This window comes from Strongylocentrotus purpuratus, unplaced genomic scaffold, assembly GCF_000002235.5.
Source record: "Strongylocentrotus purpuratus isolate Spur 01 unplaced genomic scaffold, Spur_5.0 spur5_scaffold_1, whole genome shotgun sequence".
NCBI lineage: Eukaryota > Metazoa > Echinodermata > Echinoidea > Camarodonta > Strongylocentrotidae > Strongylocentrotus > Strongylocentrotus purpuratus.
In genome coordinates this window covers 7592608-7617074 of record NW_022145594.1, presented here as the reverse complement: position 1 = coordinate 7617074, position 24467 = coordinate 7592608, and the positions used below count along the sequence as shown (strand labels likewise).

The 24467-nt window shown below is 40.0% G+C and overlaps 1 protein-coding gene across 1 annotated transcript in view; it reads left to right on the top strand.

The window, feature by feature from the left end:
- The window catches only part of LOC115918440, a 42185-nt gene extending 19228 nt beyond the window's left edge, over positions 1–22957 (top strand). The window contains exons 10-18 of the mRNA XM_030978498.1: positions 4951–5147; positions 5975–13035; positions 13514–13801; positions 15210–15343; positions 15507–15670; positions 16318–16404; positions 17625–17754; positions 17999–18094; positions 19196–22957. Of these exons, the coding sequence (XP_030834358.1) occupies positions 4951–5147; positions 5975–13035; positions 13514–13801; positions 15210–15343; positions 15507–15670; positions 16318–16404; positions 17625–17754; positions 17999–18094; positions 19196–19369 (8331 nt within the window). The 3' untranslated portion in view covers positions 19370–22957. The remainder of the gene's footprint in view (positions 1–4950; positions 5148–5974; positions 13036–13513; positions 13802–15209; positions 15344–15506; positions 15671–16317; positions 16405–17624; positions 17755–17998; positions 18095–19195) is intronic.
- The last annotated feature ends 1510 nt before the right edge of the window (positions 22958–24467 follow it).

Sequence of the window (24467 nt, the reverse complement as noted above, 5' to 3'; positions counted from 1 at the left end):
AATTTTAAAACAAACAAAACGGAACAGGTCAATATATTTCACGAGTTGTATAAACAAAAATAGTTACAATAGAGGATCTCCTTCCCCCTTTCTTTCTTCTTCCTCTCTTCTTTATTTCCCTTATTCTCATTCTCTCTTTCTCTTTTATTTTGGCGGGGAGGGGAGGGGGCCAAGCACGCTCCTTCCCCTGGATCCGTGCCTGTATTTCAGGCTTTTCTTGAGCGTTTTTAAATAAACCACGTCCGCCTTCTAATGTCAGCTAGTGCTTTGAATCTTGCCTAAACATTGAAAATGGATAATTTTGTTAATATTTTCTCTTCATGTGTAGCCCGATAACCCAGGCAATACCTCATTTGCACTCAGCCATTAGAAAGAGAAGACGATAGAAATAAAGCAACATAACATATGGAAAGAATTATCTTGCGGCCGCCAAATAATCTAGCTATATTTCCTCACGTTATGATGCAGATAGAAAGAGACATAAAACAAAGAATAACATGAGAGATAGAAAGAGAAGATAGAAAGATAGAAACAAAGAATAATAACAGGAAAGAACAGAAGATAGAAAGGAAAACAAAGAATTTCAAAATGAAAATAGAAAGAGGAAATGATAGAAGTATAAAAGCAAAGAGTAACATACAGAAAATAGAAAGAGAAGAAGGTGGTAGGATAAAAACAAAGAATACCATAAGGAAAGGTTGAAAGTGAAGAAGATAGAAGGAAAATAACATAATCATGATAAGGAAAGATAGAATTATCTGGCGGCCGCCAGACAATTATGACTTGGTTCGTAAGTATATGTAAATTGTATTGGAATGGGAACAATACAGTTCAGTTCATCTGAAGAGAGAGAGAGAGAGAGAACCCCTTACACATCAAAATGTGAGCTGAGCCTGAAAGAAACCGGACTTCAAGAAATCTTTTATGAACAAATTCTAAAGGTCCCCTTATTTCAAAGAGCCCGATGACGAGGGCGCTGGCTGGGAGATTAGAGAAACAATACACCTTTTATGAACCAATTCTAAAGGTCCCCTTAATGGTATTTAATGGCATTAACCGATTAAATACTGATTGCATATAGTGCTCGATAAAATCTTGGGTTTGGGCACATTTTCTGATGCAAGTTTCACGTCAATTATAGGACAGGAAGCAATGTGTTTGGACGTGTCGTATGTTTATCATGACGCCGAGAAAATATCGATTGGGAAATTGAGAGAAAACGTCATGTACATCGTTGATTTATCCTTTGTGTTACGATGTAAATCCTACTAACATCGTTTGCCATTATGGATTATTTCGGATATGAGAGGTGGTGAAAAGAGTAGAAGAAAGATTGGGAAAGAATGAAGTAAACATTTTGCATGAAAAAGCGGGTGAAATAGATGATCAAAATTAGAGGAAGAAAGAGGATGCAAGAGAGAGATGGAGGCTGTTGAAAGATCAGAGGACTGAGTAAATGATACGTTAAGGTAGAATGAGAGAGGATATATGAGAATTGGTGAAAATAGTAAAGCAAGCAGTGGCGGATCCAGGGTTTTCCAATTGAATGAGAGAGGATATATGAGAGATGATGAAAATAGTAAAGCAAGCAGTGGCGGATCCAGGGTTTTCCAATTGAGGTGGGGGGGGGGGGGGGGGGGGCGAATATTTAAACATTTTGTTCTTGTTGCTCGAGGGGGGGGGGGGTAGTGTGAGCACTACAACTATAATCATGTTTTTACTCAACAGCCCCTCCCTCCCCCCTTCTTGAGAAAAAAGTAACTTTGTGGTTACCATCTTATTTTAAAACTTGTTTGGGCAGGGGTGGGGGCCGTCAGTGTTTTTTGCCAGGGAGGAAAGGCCCCCGTTGCCCCCCCCCCCACCCCTATATTGTAAAATCCTGAATCCGCCAATGCTTCCTAAATTTTGTTAATTTCCAATCTAAATGGTCCGTACGCTCTAATAATTGAACAATGATGTTCTCATGCCACGTGGCATTACTCTGTATCGTTATCCAGTCACAACAAACGGCTTGTAAAATAATGACATATTTATTACATTCCCGCCATGTCCCGAGTCGGCGCTCTCGGAACAAAGGTGCGTAACACTTCGCGGCGTTTTACTTTTAGAACTTTGGTGTTGATTGACATGACACCACATTTAAGATACGCAATCGGCATATACAGTGCCTCCCAGGAAGAAAAAAAAACGAAACCGACAATTGTCAATGTTTTATCATAACTTAATCACAATTATAAGAGGAGAATGGGTATGAATAAAGGACACTATAGAGAGAGGAAAAAGATGGATAGAAGAAGAGACTGGATAAAGGATACTAAATAGAAGGAAATAGATGGAGAGAAGAAGAGACTGGGTAAGAATAAAGGATACTAAAGAGAGAGGAAATACATGGAGAGAAGAAGAGACTGGGTAGGAATAAAGGATACTAGAGAGAAGGAAATAGATCGGGATGAGAAGAGACTGGGTAGGAATAAATGATACTATAGAGAGGGGAAATAGATGGGGAGAAGAGGAGACCCGGGGAAGAATAACTAGAGAGAGGAAATAGATGGGGAGAAGAGGAGACTCGTTAAGAATAAAAGATACTAGAGGAAATAGATGGGGAGAAGAGGAGACTCGTTCAGAGTAAAGGATAATAGAGAGAGGAAGTAGATGGGGGAAGAGGAGACATTGACGTTGTTATTTTTATGCTTCTACTTCTTTCTCTTGTTTCTCACACCGCATCTTATTTTTAGTATGTTTGAATATTTACACACATTCGTTCTCATGATTTACCCTTGACTTCACTTGGAAATCGATAAAAAAAACCTACGATTTCAGCTCTGCATAGCAGTTTTTTCAGCATGTCCGTACTCATCAATATTCATGAGCGCATAATCACGCACGCTGTTATGTTGGCAAGGCTCCAAGAAGTCATGTCATATCGTGGGAACCAAAACTTTCTCCCTGCCTGGGTACGTAGAGACCGTACATTGCGTAACATACACTTTCTCTGTCATCAAGTCACACAGAAGAGATTGAGATAAGAGTCGAGTTGTTAAATGATTTAATTATGTCAAGAAGATAAGAGATAAATTTGTTTCTCTGGGGACTTGCTGGTTGAAGACTGGTGGAATGTGACATGGGCCACGGGGTGGATCCAGGATTTTCCAATAGATGAGGTTGAAATATGAAAATCGCGCCGATCGATATTTCGGGGGAGGGGGGAGGGGGATGAGCACTAATTTTTGTTCTTTCTTTTTGGGGGGTAGTGAGCCTTATTTTAGGAGAGTTCGTTGTGCTTTGGCATGCGAAGAAATTGAAGTGGCTTATCGGCAATCTTTACAAATCAATATATATTTCTTTTTAAAGAAACATGATTTTCAATGCAAACTCATGGACAGTGCTATCAAGAAATGACAAAGGCCGTTTGAGACCATGAAAGATAGAGCATTTCGGAGTGCGATCATGTTATGACCTACGGACGGTTATGCTTCTCCAACTCCAACATTAGTAACTGAGCTGATCGAGGCGATTGGAGACGCCGCCCGCCGGCGAGCATCAACTGGTCAGCTAATTTTTATAAGCCCACGTTTTCGCGCGGCGCGATCACAACCTTAGCCGTCGACAGAAATATAAGGAATGAAAGCATTTCTCCCGGCGTCATTCATCGTTTACATGTAAGTGATTAAACAATTATGGTAAAGCGACGTGCGAATCCTTTCCGTTTGATACATGACAAAGGGAGTGACGTACGTGATGGTTCATTACGAGATTTTCTTGAAAATCTCGTGGTACATTTTCGTGGTAATTACCGCCATTTGTGTACCGCACAGGGAAGAGTTACCGCGGGAGTACCGCGGGACTCAATCTTGGATTGATTCCCGCGAGACCCGGCGGTAATCTGTCTACTTTATTTCGAGCAATACTGTAAATACATGTTTATAAAAAGAAACAATCAAAGTTGCATAAAGTCATACTACAAATTATATTTGATTGGGGAATGCAATAGCCTAGTAACTATTCAGAAGAAAGCTTTTAAGTCTCCTTTTGAAAATTTCTATCGAATTACACTGTATAATATCATTTGAAAGAGAATTCCACAGTTTTGGACCTGTAAAAACAAATGTCTTTTAAAATGTTAATACCTATTTATATTCTCTTATGAAATGTTGATAATCCCAAGGAAACCATGTGTCTTCTTCATTGAAGAACCTTATAAAAAGTGACAGGAATTGCATCCACTGTGAACATTATGCGCTGTAGCATGGCTCACATACGGGTATGATACCCAGTTATATAATATTACATGCTCTGCAGTTCTGTATTACATGGTGTATGAACCCACATATGCAGAATTTCCCAAGAGATGTAAAAGTGAGTGCAGGGATGCCAGTTTTAAGCCAAAAACCTGAATTCAGGTCCTAACAAATTTATTTCAAGCCAGATTTCAGGCTTGTTTGTGTACAAAGTAGATAGTTAACGGTATTAGTGATATTCAGGCCCACTTTCAAATCCCAACTGGCAACCCTGTGAATGGTTATTTACAATTCAAACTTTCAGTCTCACTGTGTAGTAGCCTTTATATTGACATGACAAGACTTGGTATAATGTAAAAGATAAAGATTGATATACACTGTAGAAAGATGAATAAAAATATGTTTAAATGTGTTGACCGGTGTGTTGGCTCAGTCAGTAGAGCATACGCCTCACAACCAGGAGGTCGTGGGTTCGAACCCCGGCCGCGTCATACCAAAAGACGTTAAAAGACGGAAGTTGCTGCTACCTTGTTTGGCGTTCAACAATAAGGGATAGAGCAACGTCGATCTGGCTCAGTGGCTGCCGGGCTCACAATCAATTGGTCAAAAAGAATTTCCATTTTCGGTTTAACTTAATCATATTTGGAGTGTACTTTAAAAGATTATTATTATTATTATTATTATTATTATCTGTTATTTTATTTCTCACTAGATCATGGGTTCTGACCTGTTCGGTGTCCTTCGGCGCGTGTGTGTCAGTCTGGACAACATGAAACCAAACAGGACATTCTCCCAGGGCCTGGAAGCTAAGAACATCAATGTGATGATTGGTTCCTGGTCTCTAGAGTCTCTAGGCCACTTAGGGTTCCTCTCGGACACTGAGAATGGAATCTTCCCTTTGGATTTCGCGTAAGTATTGATAGTTCTCCTCGACCTTGCTTGGTGACCATCTTTGTTTAGATTTGACAGTCGATCACTTTTGGGTGATGGAGACATTTTCCAAATTCTATCGAGAGAAAGAATCACCTGAGTAATACTACAGCATTTATTATTCGCCATTGATCTAGTAAACTATTCTGAGGTGCAGAGGGAGATTATTACCCTGGCTTTAGCACGGCTACCATTACAGCGCTCTAGCATTTCAAGGAATTAATTTCTGCCAGGTACCCATTTACGTCATCTGAGTGGCAAATGTAGATCAGTAGATTAACATTAGCCTTCTGGTTCTCAGCAGAAGATTTGGTTCTTGGTCTTTAGAGGGTCTAGGCCACATAGGAGTCCTCTCTGGCACTGAGGAAGGCCCGATTCCCTTGGATCTTGACTAAATATTGATATTTTTTCTTGCTGGGTAACCCCTCTACATTTTATAGTCAAACTATCAATGATATAACAATTGTTTTCATATGTATGATCTGAGGATGGTACTACATGGAAAATATTTGATGACATAAAGCTGTCAATAATTTTAGTTCATTTCATTGTCATGTAACGGCACAGTGTTGGCTAATGGAAATACTGACCAGTTCAGAGATGAATGATCCATTGATGTAAAAGAAGCGATTGCTTTGTCATTTATGAGAAAGGAAAGATATCATCTAGTCTGAATTTGTTCATTTCCCATTTATTAAGAACATCTCTTGTGTACAAATTGTAGACTTTACGTCATGTTGTTTCCCTTAAAAAAGGAAAATGTGCTATTCAATTATGCTAAGTGTTCATTTATTTTATCTTAACAGATGTTCACGGGTGTACTGGAGTACCGTGGATCCTTGCAGGCGTTGCATCTACACCATGCGCATCATAGAGGTCAATCCTTTGACCTCACCTACGCTCCCTCAGGAAATCAACCACACCACCGAGCACAGCCCAGGCAGCTATCCTTTCAGCAGGAAACCGACCGTCCAGGATGATGACGATACCGATATCCTCGCAGATGCTCTCATGGAGGCTACCAAGGAGAGTAACGAGGCTGCGATGGCTCTCGATCAGGTAGCGGCCCTCCTGGCAGGGTCGCAGACAGTCAGCGAGATCCAGAATGCTGCGGATATCCTGGCTGCGACGTCATCACTGTTTGAGATGGATGATGGTGTCCTGGACTCCTTGAACCTTGATGCTAATCTGAATCCTTGTCTGGATGGTGACGGTATTATGGACATGATGGCTGATCTGGACAACCTTGATGGCCTGAACTCTGATGCTGCTCTTGGCGATTTCTCTGAGAGTGGCGAGAAGTTCTTACAATCTGATAAACCTGTCTCTCTGCCTTCAGCCAATCCTACAAATTTGGACACGGATGATATTGTTTCAGCTGTGTCAAAAGAAGTGCAGGAAGAAACCAGTACTCCTCAGACAGATTCTGCAGTAACTTTGTTTATGGATGATAGTGTCAAGGAAATGGAAGAAAAACCAGATAGTCCTGCTGGTATGATGGAAACAGAGGAAAAACATGCAAAAGTTGCGGTCAATGATGAAGCAGAAATTGAAACAGACATTGCTGAATGTTCATCCAACATCAGACCAGATTCCCCCTTGACAAGCCCTAAAAAGGGGCCATATGTGAAGTTGGTGGACATCAAAGACAAGCAGTTGGCCTCTGTAGTGACATCAGATTCAGCAGAAGCTTCTGACGTGGCAGATGCATCCGACACCTCCATGCCTCTTCATGATGACCCTGAAGTAACACAACCAGATTCTCCCTTGATTAGCCCAAAGAAGGTGCCCATGTTGAAATTGGTGAAGCTGGCCTTGGACCAACATGAAAAGTCTTATCCAGAGTCTGAGGATGACTCCTCTGAGGCAGCCTCAGACACACATAGGAACACAACACCACATTCTGGCTGTAGAGAGTTTTTGGACAATCCTCAGACTTCTTGTATGCTTTCAACAAATGTATCTCCTTTGCCCAATCAGCCAGATATTGAGTCTGCAATGAGCCAGCCTTTATCACTCCCCTCAGTCTCTATCAGTCCAAGTGAGAAAGAGTCTTCTCCAAGGTTGCCATCAAAGGATAAAAGTTCTGAGGTCACGGCTACATGTGAGGCAGACGATGATTCAGAGCTCTCCGCCAGATCCAGAGAAGAAAAGGGTACTGATCTTGCCAGCCGTGATTTTGAAGTCACCAAGGGTCTTACAGCTGAAATCAAAGAAGCTGAAACTGTGGGAGCTGATGGACCTATAGAACAAATAGAGCAGAATTCCAGCACTGAACGACTTAGGATGGAAACTGATTCCACTCCAATCATTGTACCTGTGTCACCAAATGAAAAACCTTGCAAAGTGACACCCTCGAAAATGTCTGTTGGTGCCAATGCAGAAACAAGAGAAGTCACCCCTTCAAATGAACAAATTACATTAGAACCTGAGATTCAGAATGACCTTTGTCTAAATAATGAGGCTGTAGAGCTCATAGAAGGAAAATCTAGTGATACTGCAGCCCCAGGATACCCTGAGGAACAAGAGCATTTGGGAATGGAAATTGCACCTCAAGGGCAAATTAAATCAGATGAGGAAGTGGGTAATGTTGTAACCAGTTTTGAGGTGGACATAGTCGCACCTCCAGAAGGTAAAACAAGAGAAGATGACACTCTTGTAATTTCTGACTGCTCAGCAGCAACTACTCTAGCAGAACCTGAAGAACCAAGGGATGGTGGCACAGGTTGCCTAGATGGAGCTGAAGACCAAGCAGATGGACATGGGTTACAGGTTGATTTTCCTTCTGAATCTCATGATGCTATAGTCGGGACTGAAGAGACAAGTATGATGAAAATACCTACAGGAGATGCTGCACAATCAGTATCGATGGCTTCCTACCAAAATACAAAGACAGCAGAGTCATTTGAAGAACCAAATGTGCAACAGTTCAAGCCACAGTTTCCACTTCATGAAAGCCAATGCCCACCTATAGATGAACAGCATCAGGTTCAGAGTCCTATCAGAGGAGAAGATGACGATAACAGCAATGAGGAAGCAAACGTGGGAAAAGTGTCAGAGGAAGAACAGCAGCGATGCATAGTAATACACAGTGTAGATGATTCACCAACCTCTTCTCCAGGAGAACTTGGCACTTCTGATTCATTAAGCGGCACCCTCAGTAATCGGGCAGAAAACCTTACTCATAGTCCAAATGAAAGTACTGCTGTACAAGATTTACCAACTCAATCTCCTGTAGATCTTGATATTGATGTGATGGCAGTGTCTACTGACTCTTTGAGCAGCACGGATGTTCCCAAGCAATTCAAGAGTCTCGGGTCACAAGATGCATCTCAGCCAAGTTCACCAGATATTCCTGGCTCAGACCAAGAAGAAAATACAACCAAAGAATCTTTAACAGACAGTACTAGCAATGTTGTGACAGTTCTCGATGATGAAAGTTTGTCAAATCCTGATGATATCTGTCATGAAATACAAGATGTGAGCAGTGATGATGAGGTAGAAACTGTACAATTATTAGGAAAACGTGACCCAGATGTCGTTGCAATTCTAGACACCAAGGATGATAAATCTGCTTTACCACTAGACGTACCAGCTGATACTCCCCAAGACTCTCCAGAAGACATGGAAAAAGAGCCCCAGATAGACAAGAGTGCTACTGATGTTACCATCCTATCAACAGTTGAAAACGACTCAAATATAATAGAAATCAGTGAGCCATGTAGTGAGACAGCTTCAGTTGGCAGTCTTAAAAGTTGTCTTACATCAACTGTAAGTGAAGAAAATCATTTGCCTGAGGCACCTGCAGAACAGAATAATGAAGTTCCGGGGAAAAGGCCATCTATCAACAAAGAAAGCACTAATGAGCCTATCGCTACTGGTTGTGCAGCAGAACGTTCATTTGATGGTGACATTAGCACAGCGGCTCCTGATCATGTTGAGCATGGTGCAAGATACTTAGAAGACAGTACTCCAGACAAGACAGGAGGACCACACGATGCAGGTGATTGGTCAGTAACTCCAGTTGATGCTCAATTAGAATCATCTGCGCCATTTCCTGAAACCAAAGAAATCAACATTGTGAATGAAGAGCGAAGCGTACTTGAAAAGCAAGAGCAAACAAGGAACTATGATGTTGAAGACAAAGTTGAAGCCGAAGAAGTCAGTCCAGAATTTGAGAGATTAACAGAAGAACTAAGAGTGCAAGGAGTTGGGGAGGAAGATATCCTGAGCATCGTTGTGTCCCAAAAACATCAATCTCCTCAGGAAGTTTCAGAAAATGCCAATCCAGTGATATTTGCCAAGGATGCCCCTCCAAGACGCCTCAGCTCAGACCCAGAGCACGAGTCAATCTTCAAGGCACTTGCTACATCACTATCAAGTTCAGTGACAAGGAAAAACAACAATAATCGGGAGAGTCTTCGAAGACAGGAAAGAGAACCCATTTTGTCTGCATTTGCTTCTGATCTTAATTCAAGACATCACAAGCATACACTAGAAGATGAAGAAGAGCCAGAGAAAGTTGAAAAGATTGGGTCTCCTACCACATCTAGAAACATATTTAAGAAACTTGACAACCCAAAATTTGCCAATGCTTTCAAGGCATTCATGGAAACAAAACAGGACTCCGCCAGAAATGTAGTGGATGAATTGATAGATGGAGACTTAGTGAGGGAAGAGAAGAACGCTGGAGACATAAAGAGGAGGAAAAGCAGCAGGCTTTCAAGTGCTGATTCGACTTCTGCAGACAAATTTCACAGTGTGTTACAGAATGGAGATGACTCGCATATAGCAAGTTCCTTCACGAACTCTGACCAGACCAAACGGAAAACACGTCACAGTTCATCAGATGTCCTGGAGAGTGATGATTCATCTTCAAAACTAGATGTCTTGGATGTTGGTCACAGAGGAAGGAAGAAGTACCCCATGCGAACTACTTCATCTAGATTGCTGAGGATTGCTGACAGTGGGGATCCGGACAACCAGGTGTTTTCAGGAGAAGAGGATGTGGAGAGAAGTGATGCTTGCCATGATCAACAAACACCGGAGGGACAAGAAGATGATATAACTTCATTGACAAGGAAGTCTAGTGATACTTCCCATGATGGTAGAAGAAGACTTTCCTCTGATGACAGTCTCAAAAGTCCAAGATCATTCTCACGAAAAAAGTCCCATCATGCCAGTCAGCACGATGAGTTTGACGGTGACCAGGAGGAGAAGGAAAATGAGGCTGTCAAAGGGAGAAGAGGTCGACCAAGAAAATCCTTAGATATCATATGGAGTCCAGAAAAGGAATGTGGAACACTGAATCATATTGAGGCTGAAGAGCTTGAAGGGAGACCAATGAGAACCAGAGGCCTGTCCAGGAAGTCAAGTTCAAGAATGAAGGAAATCATAGCGGCAGAGCTTGAGGATGAGGACGATGGAGATACAGAGGAAATTGTACAAAAGAAGGGAAGAGGAAGAGGAAGAGGAAGGCCCAGAAAGTATCCTGTAGCAGACCAAATCCAGGTTGGTCATATCAGTGCAAGGGAAGGTGAAAAGCCAAGGGGTAGAGGGAGACCAAGGAAGTATCCATCTGTCAATGAAGTTTCTAGGGACCAAATTGAAGCCAGGAAACGGGGTAGAGATAGCGCTTGTGCTGATTTTGAAGTCCTTGAAAAGGGACAACAGGAAGAAGAGGGCATGCCTAAAAGGAAACGAGGTCGACCAAGGCTCTCGGATAAGCAACCAGAAAAGGATCAATTTGTTGACAGTGAGAATGAAAATGCTGGTGATGATAGCAAGAAGAGAATGAGAGGTGAATTAACGAGCACTTCTGATGAGGAGCATCATGGCCCTGAGCAGGATCAACCAAGACTGCGGACAAGAAGCTCAGCAAAAAGATTAAAACCTGGAGAGGAGCCAGTAGAGGATGGAGAGGAAACGTTGGACAGTAAACCAAGTGTTAGCTCCCGAAGTGAAGAGAGACAAGTCCATCCACGGAAACAGTCTGTCGTTGCACGTAGTTTCCCAGGAGAAGATGCTCAGTCAGGAACACAGAGTCCTTCTAAGAAGGGACTGTTGGCAGACAGCAGAGACTCATCCAAGCAAACCAATATGTTGCCAAACAATGATGTAGTAATGCATGGTGAGGCTGCAATAACTCCAAAGCTGAATCAGATGAAGCAAGTACAGGAAACGCCAGACACCTCCAGTGAGACCCCAATGGCAGAGTCATCCTCTTCGGAGAAACAGGTGAGAGTCACTGTGAAGATAGATCCAGTGACTGGTGCCATTTCTGAAGCCTTTACCTACACAGATGATGAGTCAATGGAAGTTGACATGGGATTGAATGATGATCCACCACCACCACAGGCTCTTTCTGTTGAAGCTAACCCAACACAGCCTGCATTGCCTTCCCAGACGCCATGGAATATTTTGGGCAAATCCACACAAGGGGCATCTGACCTGAATAGCAGTAACCAGCTAAAGGGTCGTAACATCTACCACGTGCAGTCCAACATTGGAAGCAAGAAGGTGATCATTGGCAAAGATGTCACTACAAATCAAGTCATTTATTCCAACGGGCCGACAAGTGTTAGGAATCCTACTGGGGGACCAAGGATTCGGGGGCCTAGTATGATCCGGTATCCAGGATTGCTCCCTAATAATACCAGGCAAGCAAGGACCAGAGGACCTTTCTCCAGAAATAGTTCAGTTGTATGGCAGGGAAATACCGCCGCCTTGAAACCTGGTGTCAATGCCAAGATTCTTAAAACTCCAGTTGCTACACAACAAGCTATTACTAGTATACAAGGCACAATCCCTCAGAAGATGCAAGTTGGTGTATCAAGTGTAGCTGCACAGTCTATTGCTCTGACAGGACAACCAATATCCAACCTACTCCCAAACACCGTTCCTGGCATACTTTCATCTCAGGGAATGTCTTCCGCCATGAACCTTCCACAGGGTTTCCAATCCTTGCCCCAGGCTGCTCTAGTAGCTACTTCCATTGTCACTACTGTCGGTTCTCCTGATGTTCTGTCCGTCGTCACCACCACGGCCAATACCAATACTTTGACGAGCTCCGCTCAAGAACAGTATCTATCTATCCTTCAGAGGTCATACCAGGTGTCTCAAATCCAGCAGGTCAACGCTTTAGCAGGAATCATGCCGCAGACTTACCCTCAGCCCGGTCTTCTCCAAAACTTTGGCGTTCCGCAGATAGGTGTTGCCAGTCCAGAGGTCGCACCGTTCATCAATCAGACGTATCCTACCCTCATGGCATCGTCAACCCTCCAAACCCTGCAGACCCTCATTCAGCAGGCTGGAGTCCAATCATCCATGGGGCAGGTGACACCAGGTGTACAGCCACTCACACCAAGCCCTACACCTGTAATTCCAGTAAACCCCCTCTTACCAACCACCCCAATGGACACCTCCCTCTCTGGCTTTATATCTTCACTTTCCCCACCTTTTCAGCAACAGCCTGGCATTGTTCCGCTCACTAGTTACACTGATGCAATGTCTCCGTTCCACAGAGAACACATGTACGCAAGGCAGAAGTCTGGTGGATCTAACAAGAGGCGCAAGTCCCCTCACCAAGTCAAGGTCTGGTTTGACTCCTACGGCAGTTTGAAGAACGAAGATGATGAGAACCAGGAGGAGACTTCCAACGAGGTCCCTAGTCCTTCTCCCGTCAAGACACCGGTAGTCAGAATGAAGAATCCGTCCAACGTGCCGAGAGCTCGTGTCAAGAACCCTACCTTTGGCATGGAGGAGACCCGAAGCAACAAGTCTTTGATCAAAGTGAGCAAGAAGAAAGTCAAAGGTTCTGATGGTTCATCTAGTTGGAATTCCAATGCCAGTTTTGATCCATTCGCTGGTGAGTAACTGCTAATTTCACTTTTCATTACACCTGGCTATAACAAGTATTTGTACAATTAACTCTCATTGTAGAGAACATGGTTAAATACTAAGTAATTTACAAGGTCTAAAATGATTTTTCTTACTTCTCTTAGAATATAATTTAAAAAGACAAACGAGTACAAAGATAATTTGAGAAGGATAAGCAGTTGTACCAAGATCAGAAATTTTTGCTCCATATCTGAAATGTGTGGTATAGTCTCAATGTTTATGTTGTTGTATGTAATGTAATATGGGATGAACAAATTGAACCTGAAATGTTCAATAAATCAAATAATATCTGGTTATTTGGAGAGAAAAAATTCACTCCCTTCATTTTATTCAAAATTATATGTCAATTTTAGATAGCTCTCAAAATTTATCCTATTTACTAAGTTTATTTGTTGGTAATTTTTTTTCATTAGCAAAATTTATGTTTTCATTAAATATCTCTCTAGGCCTGTCAACAGACGATGCATTCTTTGCTGCCATGCCAAACCTGGGTCAGTCTGATCACCATGACGACAGTCCCTCCCTGCTGCTCACCCTGATGGAGCAGGAGAAGAAGCGTGGCCCAAGCACCACGCCCCGTAGGCCGTCCAACCGACCCCATCTCATGTTTGAGATCAGGAGTGATGATGGGTTTGAGACGAGGGCAGAGACGGTTGAGGAGGCGTGGGGGCGGGTCGTAGAGAGGGCTGGGGAGCTCCGCACCAACACCAGGAGAAAGCATTTGTCTTTCGATGGTAAGTAAACTTTAAAACATCAAAGAAAGCTGTAATATCCTCATTTGGGCATATTTCAATGATACACCTGTACAGAGGCGCGATAGCTCAGTCGGTAGAGCAGTGGTCTCATGATCCGGTGACCAAGGTTCGAAACCAAGTCGATGCGCTAGTGCCCTTTGGTAAGGCATTAATCCTTATTACCTGGTCCCTCGGAGAGGACCTAAAGCCATCGGCCGTCGCTTACTTATAAGCATTTATGCTTTCTTAGCAGTCAGGTAAAAAATAACAACCACCACCACATACCTGTAACTTTAAAGTTCAATGTTGAGTTCTGGGAAGAGGTGAAAAATAATTTGTGAGCGTTATCATTGCTATTTTGCAAGTGTGGAAGAACATCAGATAAAAAATGTTCCCTGAAAAGTATGGCTCTTCAAATGCTTTAATATTCTAAATTTGGCATGAAACAACATATTGCACATGTTTGTGTAGTCCCATATACATATTTATGTGTACAGTGCTTGTAACTTTACCAAGACTGGGCCAAATTTTGTATCGTTTTGATGATACCAGAACCTTGCAGTACACACCAATACTTGTATGCTAGATGATCCACCTTTTCTGACCGATTTCACACCGTTGCTTTCACAATGCAATTGCATGACCAGAACTCATTTTTATCTCTAAGCATGGGTGCGCCTATTTGTGTGTAACATTTTTGGTTAACCCATGAGATTATACCTATTTGGCAAATCTTACTAAGTTACTATCAAAGCCATTCTGCAAAATATTATTTAGGCTCTTATTCATAAACAGGTGTATAGTCATGAAATTAAATCCATGAAAAGTTGTAAATTTCTTAGTTATACAAATTAACACTTGATTATTGTGAGATTATTATAGATACGACTGCTATGAGAGGTCTGGCTGTTTGTATAGGCTCAAGGGGACGGGACATTGCATCCTGCCATGACCTGAGCAAAATAATTGAAACTGATGACTGCGACATGTCAACCCCTCCCTCTTTCTACCATTTAAAATGGATCTGGTAACTTTGTCTCAGATTCTGAAACAAAATCCTGGATTTAGCTCATGCTGCAATGATAATTATAAACCTCTAGGTCAGTCAGGAACCCCATGACTTTTACAAGCCAATCGCCTGTCTGATTATCAAGATATTTATGATTGGAAATAGAAAGCAAATTTTGCGTTTTCCTAATGATTTTCATAACACTACAGTCTATTGGGAAAAACGAGTGGTAAAACCGGTCACTCAAAGATTATTACTTTTTTGAGGCACTTCTTGATCATTTTGAAGCTTTTGAAGTTTTGTAGGGCTTCAAAATTACACCATATCACAGACACCGATAACACGTAGGGCCGTACATCTCAGATTTAACATTGTTAAACGATGCCTTTATCACTACAGGTGTGAAGGGGCTGAAGATGCTTGGTATCAATCATGAGGCAATCATCTTCCTCATGGAGCAGCTCTACGGAGCAGGCAACTGCCAAAAATACAAGTTCAAGTTCCACAAGCATGAGGAGACGGCTGAAGATGATGTGAGTATCATTATGGAGTTAAGATTCATTGAAAGCAAATGTTATAAAGAAGTTTGCCCTTACCGGTAATTACCTTTTGAAAACTAATATTGTATTGTGTGATCTTTTTCACATTCTGTAGAAAAGTTGTTTACATTTTTTTTCTTTTTTTTTCTTCAATCAGGAACCTCCGGTTAACCCACATGGATGCGCCAGGGCAGAGGTCTCCAAGCGAACTTCGACCTTTGACATCTTCAACTTCCTGGCTTCCCATCATCGTAACCGACCAATCTTCAATGAGTTTGAACAGCAAGATGAGACGTCTGATATACAACATAAATCATCAAGGTAAATTCCCTTGTTACACTGTCCTATGCCAGTTATGTGTTTGAATAGGCAGTTTGGGATTTCTATTTGTTCCCCTTCTTCAAAATTTAATGATTATGTACCCAGCAAGAATCTCACAAAAAGAAAAATCTCAAAAAGAGTTGCCTGTAAATAATTTGTTGGCTCTTCTAGATGTAACTTATAATTTTCATTAAAGCCCATCTGCACAAGTTTGGCCAGGGGGGAATTAGACCTCCCTGCAAGGTCACTGACAGGTGGTTATCTCGTCAAATCAGCTCTCAATTAACATAAGAAAAAGAGGATCATGGGGGACCAACAGGCACCAATTAGGCATTGTTTGCTGTATAGAGGGTGCAAGTAGCTATAAGTAGTACAGTGGGGTTTAAAGCAACTATGTTATCAAAGGAACATTATAAGCCCATTGTGCACACACATTGGCGATGTAATTTGTAAAATCGAATGTTTTAAATCGCTTGATAATTTTTGGTACGAGTAACTAAGTTATGCAAAGCTTGCATTGCATGTGCAAAAGGATTAATATTGACGCGAAGTGGTCTTGAAGATGATTTTGATACATTTAGTCTAATGCACCTTGATGTATGACCATCAATACTATTTGTTAATTTGATTGTATTTTGTTTTATCAGGAGAGCAACAAGTCTTCAAGATCTGCCTATGGCTATGAGGTTCAGACATCTCAAACAAACAGCTAAGGAAGCTGTCGGTGTATACAGGTAAATAATCATTCCCTTATAGAGTCAATAGGAGTGTTTCACTAAGACTAAGATCCACTTTAAGTTGGACTTCAAGCCATTCATGCCACTATTTTCTCTCATCATTTAATGGCATTGGTTTCTCAATGGACGTACTAATCGTGGTCACAAATCTACCGAATTTACATTTTTTGATAGTTCATTATTGTAGGAAAGAATATTATCTAAAGATCATAATTGAGAGACCAATGGTGAGAGCAACTAGTGGCATGAACGGCCGGCCATAGTTAAGTCTAACTTAAAGTCGATCTTAGTCTTTGTGAAACACCCCCAGGAGTAATCTGTTTTGTAATGTTAAGTATAGGGCAATATGTAAGCCATCAAAACAAATGTACCAAGTAGCCAGAATTTTTGATGTCTCCTGTACCTTCTAGATATTTCATTTTGATACTGAAATCGGAAATGTGCATAGTTTGCCAACCTTCCTTATTTTGGAGGAATGATTCTTTGGCCTCCAAACTATTGTTATGATTCCTATCTTTCTCTGAAAACTTCTGTCAAAAACAAATGTGTTCCAGATTCTGTCCAGGAAAGATGTATAAGGTGGAAATTCGGGAAGTATAAATGTGTTAGCAGTGGACTCAAAACCAATAAGTTACAAGAAATAATTTTGGAGGATATTTGTACTTGTCTAAAACTAGAGATTGCAAGCTTTCTGATCACACTTACCGCTTCTGGGCCACTGCATGACATCTCCTGAATTATTTGTCATTGTAAGAGCAGTTAATTTATTCATAAAAGTATATTTTACCCAAATTACCCATTGTCAGATTTGCTATTTTGTAGTGATTTTGAGTTAGCCGCTCACATATTTGGTTTAGTTAAAAAGAATTGGAAATTTAAAATTATTATCGTTAGTTTGTGGTATGACAGTGTTTGTCATGCCAAGATCCCTCTGAACGATTTCATTGGAAGGCTGCAAATAGTTGTATTGGTTTCATCAAATTATCCTCTAATCAGTAGAGGTTTTATTAATAATAATAATAATAATATGGATATTTATATAGCGCTGGTATCCACCAGGCTCTGGCGCTTTACACATATTACCCTGGTTATAGCATAGCTGCCAAAGTAACTAGCGCTCAAGCATATCAGGTACCCATTTACCCCTGGGTGGAGAGTGGCAAATGTAGATTAACATGAAATATTGAAATAATTTACTTCTTTCTGACCCACTACAGATCTGGTATCCATGGGCGTGGTCTGTTTTGCCGCCGCCTCATCGAGGCCGGTGAGATGGTGATTGAGTACAGCGGGATCGTCATCAGATCTATTCTCACGGACAAGAGGGAGAAATATTATGAGAGCAAGGTAAGCACCTGTTCACATGTACATTGAATTCATTAGCTCTCCAGTGTTCTCTTTCTATATCACTACGAACATCATCTGGGAAAGTTTCATTACTTGACTACAATATATAACTTGTCCTCAGATTCCATTCAAACTGTCTCATACTTATAAATCTTTAAGTTGAATTTTTTTTTTTTTTTTTTTAGTGTGTCATGTTGGCATTCTTACTTGTGTCATTAACAAAATGATTGTCTCTGTGTCCTAGGGTATTGGATGCTACATGTTCCGTATTGATGATTTTGATGTTGTTGATGCCACCACCAGCGGCAATGCTGCTCGCTTCATCAACCATTCATGTGACGTAAGTATTACACACTTTATTCAAACTTGTAGCAGCGGAAATAATAATAACTTTTGATTTATTTACCGCATAATAATAACAATAATAAAGTTTTATTTACCCAGGGTAGCCAGTTCAGTTATGAAACTGCTCTTCCAGCGGGCCCTGCATAACATAATATGTTATTACTACCCTTCTCCAATCTAATATGCTGAGCACCGAGCTAGAAGGCAGAAGGTCCCATTGTTATAAGTCTTTGGTATGACTCGGCCAGGGTTCGAACCCACGACCTCCCGTTCATGAGGCGGGTGCTCTAACCACTGAGCCATCATGCTCGGTTTGAATAATAAACACTCAATTCTCTATGCCATTTACATTAAAAGAGTACGCTTACAATCTGCATCAACATATATAAGAGGACAAATAACACCACTACATGCACACCGACACATCAAAACGAGCATTGTTAAACTACTGTAAGAAAATGTGTGTCCTTAAGGCTCTCTTTCATTATAAAGGAAAAAGATTCTAATGCAATTAATCTTAAAGCTTACAACCAGATCATAAATTTATTTGATCATAAAGGAAATACAAGGTTCTGCGTCATTCCTTGAAATAAAACATTTATGACAAAATGTTCATCCCTATCGAGTTTCTCTTCATTCTCGTGTTCAATGTCACCATGTTTGAATACTTACTTCTATTTTTATGGAAAGATGTAGAATTAAAGAGTTTAAAGCCGCAAAAAACTATATTACAGGATATTCTAAACTATAATATCCCAAGTATCTAATTAAACTACATTCAAACTTGTCTACAGCGACTGCCCAAGGGAAACACAAAAAGTGGTCTTTTAATACATGTTTCAATGAGATACCATTTTCAATGGAAACAAACAAATGTGCTTTTTGTTGACAGGGGTCACTAAAGCAGGTTTGACTGTATTAGATGCTCATTCAAAAGTAGAACAAACTTGCCTAAGATTCTAAAAGGATAAAGACAGTAATTGGACAGTTAAGAAGAACAATATCTTGATGCCAGAACAAAGATTCCTGTTACCAGATAATCAGTCTTGTGTCAAAATTTAGAAAAATAATTGTTTTCTGCTCTCTTTTCTTCCAGTCTAACTGCTTCTCCCGTGTGATTGAGGTCGGAGGCCAGAAACACATCATCATCTTTGCCAGCCGACGCATCGCGAAGGGAGAGGAGCTCACCTACGACTACAAATTCCCCATTGAGGATGTTAAGATCCCTTGCAACTGTGGGTCCAGGAAGTGCCGCAAGTACCTCAACTAGGGGAACCAACCCTGTTTGAGAAGCCAAGTGAAGCAGAGTTGTCTCTTTCAGAAATCGAGCTCTGCTACAGCGAAGGGAGAGGAGCTCACCTATGACAACGAATTCCCTGTCGAGAATGTCAAGATCCCTTGCAACTGTGGGTCCAGGAAATGCTGCAAGTATCTCTACTAGAGGAACCAACCCTGTTGGAGAAGCCACGTGAAGCCAAGTTGTCTCTTTCCGCTACAGCTGTGGCTATGGACAATACCGCCAAGGACCTCAACTAGCAGGACTTTCAATTGGGCAGAACAAGTCCTTCAGAGAGATCCCCTGCAACTTTGGCTCCAGGAAGTTCCCAAGTTCCTGAAGTAGGCCGCCTTCAACTGTGGGAAGCCTCAGAGTGGTCCAGGTCCCCTGCACCGATGGCTCCAGGAAGTTCCTGAAGTAGGCCGACTTCAACTGTGGGAAGCCTTGGAGTGGTCCCGGTCCCCTGCAGCTGTGGCTACAGAAACTGCCACAGATTTCTCCTTTAGGCTACCTACAGCCATTCCTACATCAACAGAGATGGCGATGAACTTGATGAGGAAGTTATGTAATTTTACTGCAGTGAATAACTAATTTTGACCTATATTGGACGTAACTTCCGACATGAACCAACTTGAAATTGTTTTGATGGAGACGAAAGAAGAAAGAAGGTTTTGACTAGATTCATATGAGCTTCATCACGTGGCAACAGTTCTTGCAACTCGTAGTCAAGGAGAAAGAAAGCTCCTTTGAAGTCCAAAGTGTTGGAGCCAAGCCCTACATACTGCATATCTGATTGACAATCTTGCCTGATTCTGATAATCGTACCTGATATTGACAAGATCGCAACTTGAGTGTACTAATTCTCCTGGAATTGACACCCGAACTCATACTATGAATTGCTCTCCAAAGCTTTGGCTTGAGTTAAGTCACGTTTCCAAGGAGAACATCATACATGCCAAACTTAGTCTACTTTCATTAAATATTACACCAGACGGCTTACATCTATTTTGTTTTGAAGATGAATGCATTAGGAACCCATGATGTATCAGGTCACCACCTCCCCTCGGCAAACTTGTATATCTTGCGACCTTTGACCTGAAGGTCACTCAGAAGACACAAACTCTCAGGACGACGTTAAAATGAAATGTACAGTGCTCATAGATATTATTGTTCACTTATTGATTTTTTTTTAGCAATAAAGATGTGATGTTTTTGAAAAGCATTTCTAGCAGAGTTCTACAAGAGTTTATGGAAGTACTATGTGCTAGATGTTTATACCTCAGTGCTTGTGTTGTTGTTGTTGTCTATGCAGCTTGTTAATCATTTAGTGCAGTGTTTGTATAGTTTATGTGTAGATGTTTGAAATTGAAACATGATTATTTATTTGCTGTTAAGTTGTTTGCAATTGTAACCCTCAAACAGAAAACTCTTAGAAGCATACCGGTAATTAAAGCAGCACAGGTTTCACGTTACATTACACGTTACTTTACAGGTTACAAAACAGGTTTTACGTTACAAGACATTACATACAGTTTTACTAGACATGATTTTATGCTCCACACATCTTTATGTTCCCTATTAGATTTGGTTAGATCAGAATGGGAGATTTTATCGTACACAATGGACTGATAAATGATATCTTTAGCAAAGGAATAGTCACCTACCTGCGTTCTTACTTGTGATATCACTTGTACACTTCTTACAGTACATGCGTCATCTTTTGCATGAGGCAAGATTAATTTTTGAAAGTCATTTTTGCTGAAAAAAAACGAGGTGTTATAATGTTCCAATTTATTTCACATTAATTCTGATGGTATTTTTTAGCACTCCGCCTTACTATTGTCGTATTTTTTTTTGTCATTCTTTATTTAACAAAAAAAATTGTTCTCACACTGAATGGATATTGTTTAGAGAACTTGGTTGAAGTGATTTGTGTTTGTTTGGTCATTCTGAAGCATAGTGAAAGGGTCAAATTACCTTTCTGAAAAGTTATTTGATTGCTGTAGTTAGATAAGAAATAAAATTTAGATTGATTGTGTTACAAGAAATATATTTCAACTCCCTGTATATTTATTTTTGGCTAAGGGAAACTCAGAGTGAAAAGGTAAAGGTAACTCATGAATTTGATTTTTTTTAAATTGTTATTATAATACCTGTACATATTCCTGGGTGTCTTTGCTTATATTTGAAAAGTGTTTCATTTTCAAAACATTCCTACCAGACTAGGATTCAGTATTAGTCTGTTGCTGCAGTAGAGGCATTTTTGTTTGTCTGCGTAATTGTTTCCTTATTTAAATCATTTTCTGAATTTGGGCCCGCCTGATATGTGTATTAAGGCGGTCACTACCTTTTTACATCGCCTAAACGTTTTGTGTGCGTGTTTATAAAAAGATTTCGCCAAAGTTTCATGCCGTGAAATAATTTAAATCACCGCAAACACCACACAAACTCTGACAAATCACTCACAAATACATTAAGCATCGCTGTCATTTATGATTCACTAAGTTCTGGTTTTACTAGAGAGATTATTATCTGATCATTATTATAGTTGTTATTTCTACTGCTATTATTATTATTGCCCTTTGGGAAATCGTGCAATTCCCAAATTATTTATGTTGCAGCATTACCAATGATGTTTTCTATGTATTGGGCATAAGATGATACCTTACTTTTCTCTAATGTTAAAAACCAAAAATCACGGATCATTTCAGAATTTGGGGCACAAAGTGGCAGGGAGAAAGCATGCACAAATATTTAAATGCTGTAACTTGTACACATATAGCTCAGTCAATCTGATATTTGAAAACCCTTAGAATCCAGCATCCTTGAAATTGATTCTTTACTTTAGCTTGTATTCAATCGTAGTCATTCTAAAAAATTGCCAAATCTAGTTGTTTGTTTTTCGACAGACTATTTAAAAAAATTCATGTCTTGTAAGTATCTTTGATGAATTTTGAAAGTTGAAGTGAATTTCAGCTTTATTTTTGTATTCCTAGTTTTTCTATTTAGCGCTTCCTCAAAACCTGATAAAATAATGATATCATAAGTGTTCATTTGTGATTTATTATTTATTTTTTTGAAGTGCATTTTTGTATCTGTTGATATCATGATATATCAGGAAACAAGGAGTTATTCCCATTGTTTGTTTCCTTGTTTGTTACAAATGTTTACATCAGTTGTCAATGCAAATAAAAGTACTTTTTTAAGTTTAGTAGATACTAATTTTCATATTACTTATCTGCATTGCCAAGATGAGAAAATAACTCAAATTTGATATGTTAGTGGGTGGTAAAACCGCAGTCCTGTAAATACCGTCTATTTGAATTCATTTGGATTTACTGTGTATGTTCAGAATCTCTCCACTTTTTCTTGTTGTTTTTTTTTTGTTTTGTTTTTTAACAGATCCTTGGTGTAAATGTTTTTTTTTCTTTTTACTTTTTGTTTGTTTGAATTTGTACTTTTGTGTGTACTTCTTCAAATAGGAATATATATTCAAACAAGTTATGATCATATTTATTCATATTCTGAGGAAAATTAAAAGGTTGATAGTGTTTTTGAACAATAAACTGTTTACTTGTGCAATGTTGTATTCTGTTCATTTGAAGATTTGTCAAACGATCAAAACAAAAATTGAGTACCGTAGTCATTTCTACAGATCTGCATGAACAGACTGAGAAAGAAAGAGAGAGAGAGAGGGGGGGGGAGAGAATAGCTGCAAGATTGAATTCAAATTATATGTACTTAAAAAATAAATAAAAAGTCAGTTACTGATGCAACTTTCATATCATGACCTAATTAGACAAAAATATTCCATGTTTAAAAAGAATAAACAGCATGGCCAGACACAGTGTGTACCACCCCCTCCCCCCCCCCCCCCCCCCCCCTCTAAATAAAAAAGGCTATTCCTTTTTATTTTGTAAGACAATAGTGGGGCACTTATAGAGTTTCAGGGATTCGCCACTAAAGGCAAGTGAAAGTATTTCGAAACATGTTTTTAAAAAAATGGAATTTACTCTGTCATTCTTCGAGTAATTCAATTAAATAACAATTTAATTACATAATGAATACATATATAACAAATACATTTTTTGGGAAGGACGCTTAAGAAAGCAAAGCTTATTATATTAGGAGGGGCCCTGTATAAACATAAAGAAATAAATGAAATGTGAATGAAATTAATCAACAAACGATGATTATACAATAACAATCATACACAAACCACCCCCCCCCCCAAAAAAAAAATGGCATATATATATACAACAAACGCAGAACAGTTACATAGAAGAAGAAAAGGGATATTAATTAGTATATTTATAGGGTTTTTTCAATGTGTTTGTTTATTTGTTTGTTTTTAGAATAAACAGTGAAGGCCATGCAATCATGTGTTATGTTCTCAATTTTTATTTGCTATTTCTGAGAGACCTTAGACATAGTAACTAGAATCACTACAGGTGGAAATGGGGGAAATGCCTTTGGATATAAGAAGACAAATGCTTTCAAGTAAATATAGACAAAACATCGAAAGATGGGCGAATCATCCGTTGTTAAAAAACATTGAACCATGTTGGCATTTTGAATACTTGAAGGGGAAAAACGTAAACAAACCTTTTGGATATAGAATACAAAGCAAGCTGGGAAAACGTATAGAAACGATAACCTACTCCCCATTTCCACCATGGTTATTCTACCCTCCGGCAGTGTCAACGGAATTAAGTACTCGAATAAAGAAAACAGATCATCCTACACAACAAAAACAAAGCAGCCTGGAAATCATACATACTAAATGGGCGACTCAATTACATATATACACCGATGGATCAAAAGTACCTGAAAGAGGGACCTCTGCAGCTGCTTTTTACGTCCCTTACTATTCTGTACATCGGAGCAAAAGGTTAGCAAATTTCACCTCTTCGTACAGGGCTGAATTGGCTGCCATCATTCTTGCTCTCAGATGGGTAGATGAATTAGACATATGTGGGGGTTGTTATTTTTAGTGATTCACTGAGTGCACTTATTGCATTACAACAACAGAAGGACGAATCTTTTATTCTGGAAATTCTCACCATGACTACTCACTTAAAGAATAAAGGAG